At 35.0% G+C, this 16,253-nt stretch overlaps 1 protein-coding gene across 2 annotated transcripts in view; it reads right to left on the reverse strand.

Moving 5' to 3' along the window:
* The window catches only part of mafa (v-maf avian musculoaponeurotic fibrosarcoma oncogene homolog a (paralog a)), a 117,781-nt gene that overhangs the window by 96,261 nt on the left and 5,267 nt on the right, over positions 1-16,253 (reverse strand). The window contains exons 2-3 of one of the 2 annotated variants that reach the window (XM_038306714.1): positions 12,604-12,672; positions 2,467-2,483 (exon numbers count right to left, since the gene is read on the reverse strand). In XM_038306714.1, the coding sequence (XP_038162642.1) occupies positions 12,645-12,672 (28 nt within the window). In that variant the 3' untranslated portion in view covers positions 2,467-2,483; positions 12,604-12,644. Of the gene's footprint in view, positions 1-2,466; positions 2,484-12,603; positions 12,673-16,253 lie in introns of those variants that run through there. The other variant, XM_038306713.1, reaches the window with a different exon arrangement.

The raw sequence follows: 16,253 nt of genomic DNA on the forward strand, positions 1-16,253 counted from the left end.
TGTTCGAACATACAAACAGTTTAGCAGAAGACCACCATGTTTGGCCTGGTTCTGGCAGAGGTTTCTTCCCAACAGGGAGTCTTTCCTCTCCACTCTTGCTTCATGCTTGCTCATCATGGATAGGTTCTCTCAACCTGTGTTATCCAAGCTGGACTTCCATCTTCCAGGTCCCTGAGTGAAGCTCTAGTATCAGCTCATGCAATCCACTGGATCTCCCCATAGAACTCAGCATATCGTTTCGCTAACCAGCAGTCTACAGATTGACCAACTTCATCTATCTCCACTCCACCACCAGTTTCAGACCTGGGGGTAAACAGCCCTATTCTTTGCTCCCTTTCATGCATATCTATCAAAATTAAGGGCTGTGTTTCCGAGGTCTGAGCGACAAAGTAATTGTATCAATAAATTTCTCCTAATTGTCTTTTCTCTTCGTGTGAGTTTTTTTTTTTGATTTACAGATCTCACTCCCCTTTAGAAGCGTATTTATGCTTACAATAATTTTGTGCCAAATTAATTCAAACCATAGTGATGAACAGAGTTTATATAATTTGATGACTATGAAATCTAATTTCTCTTTGGGATTAATGCATAATTTTTTTATTGAATTGAATTTGAATTGAATTTCCCGTACTAAGACAAATCAGTGTAAACTGTGCAGGAACGCTTTTTTTTTTTACCCAATGTATTACTCTCCAAATTATTTTTGTGTTGCCAAAAGTAGAGTTCATCATAAAGTTTATATCAGTATATATTTGCTCTAATGTTATATGAAAAAAAAAGGAAATAGAAATTTCAAGTGTGAATGGATGGACATAAAATGCATATTTACAGCTATGGTGGGAACATCACTTAAAACTAATTAAATTCAACAACTCATATTTCATATGAAACTTAAGCAGCTCAATCATCAACCAGTCTGCCTTAGCAGTATTTGTTTCACTAACAACTGATGCTATGGGTAGCTTGTTTATTCTTAGATGGAATAAACATAACCTTTAATACGTTTAGCAAATGACGCTGCCTGGGATAAGCTCCCGCAAAAGGCACTTATTAGTTGCCTTCTCTGGCTGCCGTTGTCCAAACAGACGTACAGTAGGGCAACATTTTTCCATCACGTGGCTATGGTCCCTCTTTTTGCAGTAGTAAAAGTTTTTCCATATAGCAGACTACAGTACGGTTACTAATGTGTACTTATGTGTCTTAAGGGTCTTCCCTTCTTAAGCCATCATTCTAACTTTACTGTTAGAAGCTACGGCCAAGCAGGTTGGTAATTAAGAAGCTCAACCTGAAGAATCTGATCACTTCATCTCTGACTGAATTTATATATAAAAAATGCTTATATTGCAGGAACCATTTAATGGAAAATTTCAGCAGTTTCAAAACCAGAACTTTTTCGTATGGGGCATACCTTGAAACCAGCAACGGGCCCATGCCTAATATGCAAGTATGAACACCATGGAATTTTTTAGCCACCAAGAGGATGGCTAAACCTCAACCTCCATCAGAGTGGAGGTTGAGGAAAAATTAAAACACCATAAAATGTAAGTCTTTTTCTTCTAGGACAATTCATAATATTGCACAGAGTGCTCAGTGGATATTTGAAAATGGGAATGTTTTCATACTCCAAGTAGGACATATGTAACTGAAAGAAGGTTAAATACACATAGCCATGCCAGTCAGTGAGAGTTGTTAAGTGAGCTCAATTTCCAGAGATTTTGCTGATGTTTGCCCCCTCTGGTGAAAAGTTGAAATGACACCAGTGTTGTGCGCCTGCATAGGAAAAAAGAAAAGCACCACATTCTGCATGTGCAACTGCATAGTTTTTTGTTAAGTGGCTCAATGTCATCTAAGGAAAAGTGAAGTTAGGAATATAAAGTTGCTTTGATGGAAGAAACTCAGGTAACAATATACCCAGGTGAACGAGAGTGAACAGCACATCACACCCTTATGCAGAACATACGACCCAGCTCACTCTCTCATGAACTGACTAATGGAGCCTATAAACTTCAGTAAACAGAGTTGAGCTCATTTTACACATCGCATTATTGTAAGAGGCATGGAAAAAGAAAAGGAAATATATTTTTTTCATTTTTTAAACTTGTGCAATGCACCTTTAAAGAAGCATGCTCTTTAGGCACTCGGTTAGAGAAACTGAAATAAAAGTTGCATGTGGTTCCCCATGATTACCCCTTACATAAAAAAATGTTCTTTCAGGGATAGCATTCACATTCTTAAAACCAAAAGATGGTTTTAAAGATTCATTTCAAGGCAAAACATGCAAAAACAAGAAGCACAACAAAATCCCTGCCTTGGTCTGGCTTATTGTGTTTGTGTTCTTCCATTAACCAAACATGCCACTGGCTTGCATGTGCCACTTATGAGTTTGTAACACTTCAAGGCCCTTTCTGTATTGTCTACAGAAAGCCCTCCTCTCTGAGGTCTCTGAGGCCATGTTCTCTCCAAGGGTGACACTACCACTAACTCTGTAATTACAAAAATCAAAGAGCATTTCTAAGTCTCGTTAACCATAAATATGAGGGATAAGAACAAATATTTACTCCCCCTAACCCTCCTCATTTTGTTCCTCCTACTTTAACTGCCCCCACTTCAATATTTACCAGTAAGAGCAAGTTAGCCTTGTAAACACAATAGTTATGTCTGTGCTCACAGAGCCATGAAGCAGACATACAGGCTCCACCACCCTTACAGCGAAAACTGCTGTAATATTGGCTACCCTCTGTTCTCATTTCTTTCCCTACCTCACATTGTTACTTTAAGCTTACTTCTGTTCGATTTTCTGTATTTATTTTTGTAAAGCAGAACATAAAAGGTGAGAAAGCATGAGATAAAATATGGGAATGATTACAATCATCAGCCTGTTTCAGATTTTGATAAGGAATAAATTACAAAGCCACAACAGATGCCCTCTGTAATACTACCTCTGAACTACTTAAAAATATCTATCTGTATCTATATTCAACAATGGGTTTTTTGAGTGTAATTTCTTTTGGATGAAAGTATTTTCAAAAATTTCCTGGGTGTTTTATGGCACCTTGTAAAGGTATTTTAAACTTTTTGACTGTAACTACAAATTCCTATGTATTGTAATTGGTTTCCTTTTACAGATCCACAAAAGCAAAGCATATATTATAAATGAGAGAAATTGATATGTGAAAAGTGAAAAGTGATATATGTGAAAAGTAGGGCATATATTCAATACTGAGTCAATGTAAGATAGGACCTTACACCGACTCTTTCTTTGAAGATATTACTGCAAGTCTTTAGACGTATTTCCCCAAAAGCTTCACATATTTACTAACTTAAGTACCTTTTTAGTATTTATGTGTTTTCTACTAATGATTCTTACAGCTCCTCTCTGAAAAATATAAATTAATTCAATATAAATTGTGCAAGACCCAATATGTCAACTAGGGTAAAACCCGTAAATCACATGTTGAAAATAACACTTTATATTTCTGCCAGTCTTTCATCTTATATTGAAAGTTACTATTGTTGTTTATAGTATAGTATATATTTATATTGAGATTAACACTAGGATATGTAATCTCTCAAACAGAGCTTCATCAAAATTATTTGTGGCATGAAGGGGAATCACTCTTTTACAAAATATTATATTGTGTTTTGATTCTGGTCGTCCGCTCTGCTATGCTCTGCTCCAAATCAAGCTCATCTGTCCCAATAGCTCAATGTTTTGCTGCTGTGCAATCAGGCTTATGACATGCACCTGCTCCTTTGCAGATAAATACAGCTCCTTGCCAGGCAGACGGCGGCAGATTCCTGAAAGCTTTTTTGCGAGTAGATATCTAACAATCCTTCCTTACCTACCTACCTGACGGTTCATGCCCTTGCTCTGTTTCAAGGATCTTTTTTGTCTTGCCCTGTCAAACTTTCTCACAGCTTTCTGCCAAGATTCTGTCTAACAGATCTGGATCCTCGCCTCTACCTCAGATTAGCCTGCCTGGATCTGTTGCATGGTTCTGACCTTGTTTCTGTTCCCCGACTATCATTCAAAGCCTCACCCACAATTTAGTTAACTCAGGTTCTCCAAGTTACTGAACCGTTTTTCTAACCCAGACCACTGAAACAAACCAAACCCCAGGTTTGTAAACCTGTAAACTCACTTACCACAGAGGTGACCACTAAACCTCTTTACTTGATTTTATTATCTCACCCAACAAGATTAAAATTGATCACCTAAAGACCACTGCAGTTTCTGACTGTAAACAGCTACCGAGTTCCTTGAATTCACTTGCTTCTATCATCCATAACTACAGCCAGGTTGCCATTCCACTTATTTATTCCCGGTCTCATTTAAGGTTCAATTTTCCTAGAATGATCAGGCTAAAAAAACATTTTTTATAAGCTAAAACATCTGTTTACATCTATTCCTGTTTTCTGTTCCCTAAGGAAACAGTTCATAGTTGAGGTTGATGCTTCTACTGTAGTGCAGGGGTATGAGCTGCTTAGCCAAAGAGCAATTTATGGTCATATTGAGTCCTGTGATTTATTCTCCAGGATATTTTCAAGTGCTCAATAAAAAAATAGTATATAGGGGTAAGCAGCACTTATCTCTATTTATTTAGTGGATTGCTGATAGCCCGCTGGTTGTACGGGGTTGAAGTGAAGGCACCTGCCGCCATATTGGTACTACATATTGGTAGTTAGAGCGGTCACAATGTAAACAATACGTGCACTACAGCATCGAACAACGGTTTTCTAAATTTCAGGGGGGCTTAAGACTTAAAAAATAAAGATAAATTTATCACTTTGACACACTTGGTGTTTCATAGCATAAGTAGATTACTTTAACTTATAATAAAGAAAATAGGCACATCACATTTGCATAGTCAGTATGAAGTCAATGAAGTCTATAAATCATGTAATATAACATATTATACAAATTCATCACAACAAAATCAATGTGTTAATGGAGCACAATTTCACATTTTCAGCAAATTACTTTCTATTTACTGTACTTTCTATTTTCTAACATTAGACACAATGTCGATGGCTAACTCATTAAATGTCTTCCAGGCAGTCCGAAATAGCCAGACTAATGTTACATACTATAGTATGGGATACATCGGCGTACATATTTTCTTGGTTAGTACATGTGAAATGGCCTGCGAAACGTCTTCCCAAAGCCGGCAAACTGCTTGTTTTTGCAGTAAAATGCTGCACACATAGGCATTTTTACTGTGCATCTCCATGAGAGGGGAGTACCAATATGGAAGCCAGTGGCTTCACTCATCCAGTGAATAAACAGATATCAGAGGTCAGCACCTGCTGGCAATAAAGTTGGCTCTTGTTATCCTTGAACTAAACAACCAAGCTAAGTCCTCACGTCGACCTCTGAATTATTGCGCTTTCCTCCTAGCCCATCGTGCCTTTAGTCCCACCTAGCCATGGACTTTGTCACAGGTTTGCCATTTTTTATTTGCTACATCGTCATTTAAACTAATATTGACATATTATCCAAGATTGTCCATCTCAAAACCAGAGAAGGGGGATCTGGAGTCAACAAGTCATTTGTTTGTTCTGCCGAGCCACTGAACCAGGTGAGTCCAATCTGCAGAGTGAATTAACCTGTGCAGTTTGGATGATTGAGTGTACATAGGGATGAATGTTTGGGAATGTAGGGTTACTGTGTAAGTAAAGATTAAAAAATGTTTTGCTCCAACATTAGTGTCTTGTTTTAGGTTTTGAACTTACCATTTGAGCTGCACTTTCTATGTTATATACACAGTCTATTGTATCATTGCATCATGTTTTTATATCATTATCAGCTCAGTTACTCCAGAAAAACTGCAACATTCTTACTAGTCAACCTCTCTAAGTATTTAACTTCTCATAATCAGATCACTGCTATGAATTTTGCATGGGATCAGCACAGGTTTTTTAGCAGAGGTGTGCATATCTAGAATAAATGGTGTCTATGGTGTTGCTTTAATTTTACTGAATTTTTGCACAGGCCTTGAAAAGTGGCAGACTGGCAGAACTGATGATGTTGCATATGCTGAAAAATCAGATGTATAGAAATGCTATGGTAGATTCTAGTTTACTTTTTAGTACACCAATGAAATGCAAGGCCGAAAATTGAGCTTTACACCGCCCTACATATATCATATACAGAGGAGTATGATATTGCATTTTACCCTTTTTTTCTGTCTATAAAATGAAACTCTTACTGTACCATGTCCTACCCTATGATAATGATATATCCTTATACTATGTATGTAGTGTAGAAATACAGCCTTTTCTTTTTCGTATTCTTATTAAAATTGTGTTTTTAGACAAGCCTAGTATGATCAATACTGTCAAATGCCCCTACTTAATACATTAAATAAATTAATGAAAAATAAGTTATTCCAAGAATTTACCTCTGGCAGAAAGAAACTCATATAATTCTATTGTTTTCAAAGGCTTTTTGTGTCCATTGTTAAAAAGCCAAAACAATGCATTAAGCCTGGGGTGTAAGTAATGTGCACTTAGCCTTGATGTCCCATCCTCACTACATGCACAGCATTGTTTATTGTGCAGCTATAACACTGTTAAGATCCTACTTCTCGTATTCTTCCCATTGTCACGTTTTGTTTAAATCTCTTAGATGGCCCACTAGGTTAAATGACAAAGGATGCTCCTATCAGCAGTTTGCTATGTACCATTTTGTCTCCATTTAAGCATATTTTTAAAAGCAGGACACAAAAAATTTGCAAGAAACATCTGATATTTTCCAGATACTTAGAAAATTGTACGTGCAATGTAGAAAATCATAAAGCATACTGTGTTTGGATTCAACTCGGTGTGTAACTGCAAACCTTGCCTGCACAAACCTGAGCACCGACTACCGAAGTAAATGACTGTGAGAGCTGCAGTATGGCAGAATGAAGTGTGTTCATTTCCTTATTTATTGACTCACTTGCTTTTCTCAGAGTGTTTGAAATTAATAACAGCCAGCAGAAATCAGACAGAGAAATGAAAATCAGCACTTTCCCCTCAGTGAAGCCATTCATCAAGCTAACGAGGGGAAGAATAAAGCAGGGGAGGAAAGCAAGGGAAAAGTGACGTTTGGAGAGGGAGTAAAGAAAAGGAGGGAAGCAGGTGCAGCATGAGGTGAAGGTAGGGTTTGAAAAAATAAGCCTGGTGATTAAAAAAGAAAATAGAAGGACACGAAGCATTTGGATGATAGCAAAATATCTCAAGTAACAGTAAGACAATTTGTTTGACATTGGAGCATACATAAATAGCAATTTAAGAAAGATACTTTTCTTCAGTATCATCGTGACTCAAGAAGTTGTGTTGGATATCACAGAATAATCACCAGCTATGAGTTGATCAGAGCAGCTTCTGCTGAGGGCTTCCAGTTATCCCCTAACAAACAATAACCTATAAAAATGCATGAAAGAGTACCATAGTATTAACCTTTCGTTACTTCTGATTACACAAAAACAAAACAAGAAATTGTCCATGGTGCTAAAAGTTGGTTCTTTACACTGCTTCCTTTCACTAATGGCCGATGGGTGGGTCCACTCTCATCTGAGGGACTTAACCTTAAGCTTTTGTCCCATGCTGCTCTGCATCCCCTACAGTCCACCAAAGGCCATGCAGTATCTCACACCCCAGGGCACAGCTGACTAAGCACTTCCCACTGAGCCTTTCCTCACCAATTGAGAAAGTAGCACCAAGCTGAGATCTCTGCCCCAAAAATATAATTAACAGAGCTGCTCAGTCTAATCTCAGACAAAATAATTCCAATTATTTATTTATTTATTACCATTTTTTTAACCTTTTTGCTACAATTACCATAATAACTAAATCTAAGAGTTGTATTTCTATACTTTAAAATTCTGCACTTATGGTTGCATGTTAAACCTTAGTCATTTGAATGTTCATAAAAGTTATAGATGGTATAATTAGAATTACACTTAGAACGGAGCCTAGATAAAGTTTTGCACCTTTTTTGGAGTTTTAGTTGTTCAGAGCAGGGAACCGCTCTGTTGCCTCTGCAATATAAAGACAGCATCATCTGACAGAACAAGGATATCTGTATTTTTTATTTTAAACTTAGACCACAGTGTCTTTGGTCACTAAGGCTAAATATAGTAATCTCTTCCTGAGCAGTCTCCAATTTCTCGCTCCTTTCCCAGAGGCAGGTGGAGCAATGACGAGGAAAGGAAGAGGAGGTGTAACACAGAGTCTTGAATAAATCATTTCTCTACATTGACCCATATGGACTCATAGGGGTGTTTAGACTTCTGCACTGCCCCTTACTCTATATGGTATTTAAACCCCTCCTCTACCTTCTTCTCTTTCTCATTCGAATGACAGTTCAATCTGGATCAATTTTCATCTGCCCTCTATGACTGAGACCAACATCCTGGTACCCAGAAATAGAGCATGCTGTTCTAAAAGTGTTCTAGAGCACATATTACTGTTAGCCCATTTGAAAAAAATGCACAGGACTTAATTTACACCATGTTTAAATTAACCGCAGGGATAAAAATGCATTTCTGAAGACTTCAAATTCATTCCTGATCAGATTGGTGTCTGGTTCCATAGATTTCACTATGATTTTTGTCATGTGCAGTGCACTGGAGCTCACTTATGCATTCCTAACCAGAAAATGTGTATATCTATATATATGCTAGGCTTCCTGCAGTACTCTTGGAGTTTTGTCTTTGTCAGCATATTCTGGGTCTTTCAACTCCCTTCAGGGCTCTGAAGCCTAGAGTCCCGTTGCTTAGAGTGGCAACCCCCCTAGGTGAGTCTGCCTTTACAACACCTTCTAAACCACTGGCAGGTGAAATATGATGACAGCTTCACACCACTGTTAGCTGTGTCTTTATCCATTTCTTTCATTTTTTTGTGGGGTGTAGTTGAGGTATGGTGATACAGTGTCCTGGTGGGTTCTCAGTTGTCCAGGCTGGGGTCAGCATTGTTTCTCCAGGCAAGGACAGCTGGATCTCTACATTGAGACGTGGTCTGATTGCTCATCACTCACTACCTCCTTACCTCGCTTCTCATATTCTAGGATGTGAATAAAAAAAGAGAGGGCTATTCCCAGCTGCTTCCGTTATGGATAAAATCTTCACCAAGAGGACAGACCAAACCACATTGCACTTGTCCTGCCTTGGCTCAGATGAAAGTGAGCCAAAGCTGTCAACGTGCTTCATCAGAACAGTGCTGCGGAATGGCTGGGGACTGAGATTTATGAGGCTGACTAAGATAGACACACTCATGGTTTTCCACTTCCATTTGCTTAACATCCCTTCTCCTGGCACTGTTTATATTTGACACTCCTTAACAGTGAACAGAGGGCACTTCAAACACTTAATCTAAAGATGATTTGTCCTTGTATTTCTGGATGGCTTTTGTCCTACTCTCCTTTCTGATAAAGTGGCTCTGGGATAAGGCCAGCCACAGCTCCCACATGGAAATGATGATCAACCCAAATACATGGACATGTCTCCACACTGTCTTCCCTCTTTTCATGACTCATATAATACTAGTTTATCATTTACAAAAAACTAAAATATCTCAGATGGGATATTTTAGAAATACACCAGGGGAAAATACTCTCTGATATTCACACTGATCGCACAGAAATTCTGGATAAAATATGCTGTTTCACATTGTGTGTGAAGAGTTATACTCCTTAAATAAAAATGGAAAGAATTTTATTTCCATAGATCCTGTCAAGCCATTCATAACACTAATGCCATGATAAAGATGACAATCAGAAAGGAAGAACTTAAACAAAATTTTTATGTAACACTAAGCATCCCTTTAGTTAATAGGTTTTATGTGTGTCTGTTGTTTTTTATATTTAGGTTTTTTTTTTTCATTTAGCTAACATGGTTACAGTTAAGGTTAGGAAGTGTGACATCTTCTTAATATGAGGGGGTCCAGTGGTGTGACATGCACAATTATTGTATTTATAAAAATTACAGTTTTGTTATTGTTACTAATATGTATGCTTCTAAGACAAAGCATCTTAAAATCTTTGGTTTTATGAAGACCTTTAAATTGTGTTTTAAACTTATGAATTGAGACAAACATGAATGCGTTACACTCATCCCTTCTTTTCAAAAACAGTAATGAAATATTGTTAGTCTGTCTTGCTCTTTAGTCTGGACATTTTCCCAAGGACTTCAGGAAACTGAACTCCAACACCAAACACATTTAACTTACCCTCAAACAATCTAGAATTTTGTGAAGTTTACTTTATGCAAATAAATCTGATATTTTTTTGTTAAAAAGGTTACAGTGTCTAAAAATATTTATAAAGAAAACATACTGTATATTGCAACTAAGTTAGGTTTGCATAACAGTGAGAATGGATTTAAACAAACTTGGAGAATTTGATATCATAATGCTTAATAATAAATCAGAAAAAAATCTAGAAGTGAGAATTCAACACTAATACAGCAATAAATAAGGCTGATAAGGATGGTAAGTGAAAAATTTTCTATTTTAGGCTAAGAAAGCATTTTAACTATATTACAGTTTCTAATCCTAGAAATGTAATTTCTATTCTATCCAGTTATTTGTGGATGAGAGTGAGTGACAAATAATTACAGGAGATGAAGTTGATGGGTTAAAAGAAATACTCATTGTATGAAAGTCTACAAATCTCTTTGACATTTGTATATTATTTGGAGCCCATTTCTTTACTAATTTAAAGAGTCATGGTGATGTTATAGTGTAACTATCCCACAAAAATTCTTAGCTCTAAATCATCTCGTTTAATATAGTATCTTAATTTCTCACAAAAGAAAAACACCAAAATATAAATTCCTCCCCATTTAAGGTAACAATGAGAAAGAAATGTAGCAAGTGATCTCAAAAGATTTTATATTCAATTATCTTACCCAGCCTAACACCCATTTTCCTCAAAATATCCCACTTAGATATGAAGATTTTATTTTCAATTAGTTGGTACTGTGCTAGAGGTGCATCTACCTGATCCTTCCACACTTTCTTACTGTTTAAAAAGGCCTATATGTGTCCATATAGCAATTAGTATGAACACAACATTACTAAAGTATTTAGGCAGTTTGATTGAAAGGAAAGCAAAGCATGCATGAAGATAGTGTGTTACATTTAGAAATTGCAGTTAAAACAAAAGCAAAACCAGATGTATAGAAATACTATGGTAAAAAATTTAATTTTAGATTAATCCAACGCATAATGCTATAAAACATCATAGTAAGTTGCTTATATTGTTTAGGTCTGAAACATGACGATCAACTAATCGATCTTGACCTGCTTTGCCAACTATAGCAAAGTCAAGGAAATAATCTAGTGTTTATCTGACCAGCAACTACCGCATGATTAAGAGATTAGTGGCACCAAATCCTAACTTTGACTTTCAAGTTAACTGGGATTAAGAGATATTGACTTTATTTCACTATATCTACTAATACTTGTCATTGGAAGATTTTCATAAACTTTCCAAGCTAACTGGTAATCTGTAGTTAACAGTACTCAGGAGACTAAAAAGTATACATACTTGTAATTTATTATCTAAAGAGAATGAAAAGTCATCAAGTGAAATATTAAGATTTCCATATGTTGTTAAAAAAAATGGCATAGGTATTTTTAATTGATTTACTTTCTCTGTAGTTCGCATAAAAAGTACATAAGGGAAACCAAAAATTGAGGACAGTTCCTACCCATTTTTTATTTATTTGATTCTGAATTTTGTTTAATATCTTATGTTGAATAAAAAAAACACACTAAAGAAAATGTAAATATTGACTTCAAAATTAATTAATCTAGAGGCTAAATTTGTTTACTTTTTGTATCTTAAACTCTTAAAAAAAGAGAAAAAAATTAAAACAATAAAAAAATACAAAATGGGTTCTCAATCTAACTATAGCTCACAAACTGAGAATGGATATAAACCATGAGTTTAGAAGATCACTGCACTTTCAGTGAAAAATATTGCTTAAGGTCACATATTCTCTACTTAAACATATACTTTATCTCTCCTCGTTTAGCTACACACAGCTTCTTTTTCACAGTGCATTGATTTCAATCCAAGCAGCCTATTCTTCACTCTTCCTTTCCTTTGTAGTCCAAGATAAAAGAGAAATCTTAATATTCAATTTACATTTGAATGGTGGCTATAATCCATTAGCTGTCCTCTTGAAGTAGGGTGGCAAAATTTGATAGCCATGTAGTCTGTGAATGTGTGGGGCTTCACTTTATGCGAACTTGCAAAGACGGCTGGATACATTGTCATGTATTATTTTCACAACTGTGAAACATGACTAAGAAAAATTTCACAGAAATTCAAAATGTCCTTTGCTAATTAATATTAGGCATGGTAATATATGTTATATGTTGTTTTTTTATGCACAGCAAGAATGATATACACTTTAACACCATTACACTAAGAAATCAATGTTTTTTTAATGAAGGAAAAATACCAAAATGACTTTCCAAAATATGAAAAGCAATACATTAGAATTGTATAAACCTACAAGGACTACTCTATATTATTCTACATAATTTTTTGTAAATAATTGCATTTAAGTTTAAACAAATACAAAGAGAGAATTGGAATGGTTGTTTTACCTTAAAGAACCCAGGTCAAAGATGACGGGAGAGGCATGAAATCACAGATGCAGGAATTTTCTTGATGACCTAAAGAAGCAGATAAGATAGATCAAAACTCATCAGCATGGATACATTAATATCTTTACAAACGCACACTGTGTTACTTTGAGTTCTGACCTTAGTCCGCTCCTTCTGCCATCCTGTTTGGTGCACATACAGACCCACATAAACAATCACATTGGAACACTATGGGTGAAATTCACTCTCACCATGTCTGTCTGCTAAAAACAGTGCATGTAGCATAGGAGATGTAGGGGAATGTAAACATTTGCATTCAAATAGATTCTACAGGCACGAGCCATGCATCAGAAACACTGGAAGCACATAAGAAAAAAATTATTGTGCAATGCTCTATCAGAACAAAGGTACAAAGTAAAAAAAGAAAATGTTTTTATATCTGCTCACTTTCAAAATTGATATAAGTAATTGCTTTAAAAATCTAACATTTTCTCAAAAAGAAAACCAGCAAATTGTGGTTTGATTAAATTCTACTAATAACTTGAAACTGGAACTTTAATTCGCCTCGCCAGTAAAACACACAGAGCAAGCATGTGGTGTAAGGTGGGCTTTAACACAGTTATTTATAACCCCTATAAATGTTGCTATGAAGTAACAGCATAGGCGTAGCTTTTTGCTTATGTGCACTAATGCCAAAGCAGGATCCTAAGAAACAGTTTAGGAAAGTGACTGTTGTGGAGATGCTTTGCCAAAGCACTGCAGTGAAGGAAAGTTTAAATCACTGGAGTTTCAAATAAATGCCACACAATTCATGCCTAGACATATAAACAGAAGCAGCAGGGCTTCAGCTCATCGGATTAAAAAGACACAGATAGTGTAAAGTATTGTTAATAATATTTTAAAAGATTTAATCCAGTCTTGTCTCTTACTTGTTTATTACACCTTATATGATGTTTTCAAATTTAGGTTTTCAAGTTTATATACTGTAAACATCGAATGCAGTGTATTTTTTCCCCTACAAATTCTGACACACTTCAAACAGGCTTACATTATTAGAACATGCATTCTCACAATGTTTTTTTTGGTCAAAGTTGAATATAGTTTTTATTATGCCCATATATATATATATATATATATATATATATATATATATATATATATATATATATATATATATATATATATATATATATATATATATATATATATATACATGTATGTAAACATATATATATATAAACATATATATATATATATATATATATATATATATATATATATATATATATATATATATATATATATATATTATTATTATTTATTGTTTTGTTTTATTTTCATATCTGTTATTTTTATACACTTTTCTAAGGTCCATAGTGTGTGACTACTTCTGCTGTAACAACACAATTTTCCCATTGTGGGACAATAAATTGATTTTCTATTCAATTATATTCTATTCTATTGTTATTATGTTACATTCTAATGTTAAAATTTGTGTTAGCATACCATGTAACTGAACAATCATTTTATATAAAAAAGGCTTGAGACTATTTTGGAGTTACTGAATTGAGCTATTTTCTTTCATGATTTGAATAGTATTCAAAACTATTTAATAAGATATAGTGATAATATAATTTCCGTCTTTATTTTTTCACCTACAGTATTTCGACATTTGACAGATGATCTTGAAATTATTTTAAGTCACAGGCTCTTAGCTTGACTCTATTTACAGACATATAAAATTACTCCTGCAAGTAGCTGTACCACCTCATTAACAACATAACCGCCAGCTAGTCTTTCAAGGACAATTCTCTAATGACACCACACATTACCTCCTAATATCTAATTGAGGCAAGCTTTCTGCCACAAAGGAAAAAGGTGTACAAAATAAACTCTGATGATCGGACAAACAGATTTTAACTGCTGCATGGAAATCATTTAATTTTTATTATTCAAAAAGGTTTTCAAATAATATATCTGGTATAAGTTATAAATTTGTGCTGTCTCTATAAGCACTGGAGTTACTGATGTAAATGCTGTCTTTATGTATGGTACCATATTACTGGTAGGCATTTGAACGTCTTCTGGAATCTTCCTTGGGAATTTACCATTCCACATAACAAAAAGCAAGCCAAACATTTGCTTATTTAAATCAGATGTTGATTTATCTGATTTTCAAAGAGCTTGATGGAATGAAAACATAATCTAAAAGCAAATATTAAGCGTATAATAAATAAAACAATGTTCTCTGTTATTTCTATAACAGAGAACACTGTTAACTAAACTGAAAATGTTCTGAAGTGTTTGATAGCTTTATCACACTATGTTTATCTTGATTAAGTTTAATTGAAGTGTGAAAACAGGACACCAGAAATAGTTCAAGTCACTCTGTGATGGTTAGTGCCAGTTTAGGGGGTTAAATTAGTTTTCTTTCTTTTGTTTTCTTCTCAAAAAGGATGTGGCTGTGAGGACAAAACATTCATTATGAGTTATCCCCAGTGCTCTTCCTGCTCGACAGTGACGCTGTTTCTTTTCTGCTGAATTTTGCAGAGAGAAAAGCACATCAGCCAGGATAAAACTAAACTACACAGTATTTAGTTAAGTAAATTAAGAAAAGTTGGACAGAATACTGCAGTTGATCAGCCTTAATCTAATTTCAATACCTGTCATCCAGGTGGACGAAATTATCCCTGTAATATCGGTGTTACATTTAGAGAAAAGCTGTTCAGAAATGTTATGAACTTCAATGATGCTTAAAGGGGATGAATTAGTTACAAAATCGGTCTAAAACAGGACATGAGTAAAAGAAATTGTATGAGTGGATGAATTCACCCTGTGCCATGCCAAAAATGTGTACACATCTTAGTCAGTGGGGTATGTGCAGAGAAAATAAGCATGAGATCCCCAGGAAAGGGGATGCTCTGATGTCTTTAAGAGCAGCCTTGTGTACTGAAACTTATGACCTTTGCTCATCTTTTTTTTTTTTTATGTAGACACATACAAGCAAACTCAGTCATAGAAGTTTACACACACATTCACATGTTTTGTCTGTATAAAAGCAAGTAAACTTTCAGACAGGACAGGGTCAATTTAAAAAGAACTTAAGAACAAATTTATAAAGCATTTTAAGAAAAACAGCAATAATAAGATTTATTTTGGTACTTTTAGTACAATCAAAATTTAAACAATAAGAATACACATTTAAACTGACCTATGTTTACTTCAACTGTGTTACATTTTGTAAAGTCAGGTTGCAAATCCCCAAAGTTACATACGGGCAAATTTCTGAAGAATCTAAAGGTTGATTAAAGACGGGGTGTTTCTGCCATGTAGTTTTGTTTTAACTGAGATATAATGTAACGTTCACATATGTCCAAACGTAATGAGGAAAAGGTACTGTTTAAGTTCTTTCGGCTGCCCTGTTCTCTATTCCAATAAAGATAAATTTAAAAAATAAAAGAATCTATAATAAAGAAATAGTTTTTACTATTTTATTTATACTACTTAATGCAATTTAAAAGTGCCAAGAAAAAATATGTATGACATTCAGAGGAGCAAAGCCAAACCTCTGGGCAAAACTGACTTTTTAAATTGCAATAAGAAACAGAGAAGTCTTCTTAAGTTGGAAAACAACAAAGACCAGAGTTAGA

This window comes from Cyprinodon tularosa, unplaced genomic scaffold, assembly GCF_016077235.1.
Source record: "Cyprinodon tularosa strain WSP-4 unplaced genomic scaffold, ASM1607723v1 ctg59, whole genome shotgun sequence".
Classification (NCBI taxonomy): domain Eukaryota; kingdom Metazoa; phylum Chordata; class Actinopteri; order Cyprinodontiformes; family Cyprinodontidae; genus Cyprinodon; species Cyprinodon tularosa.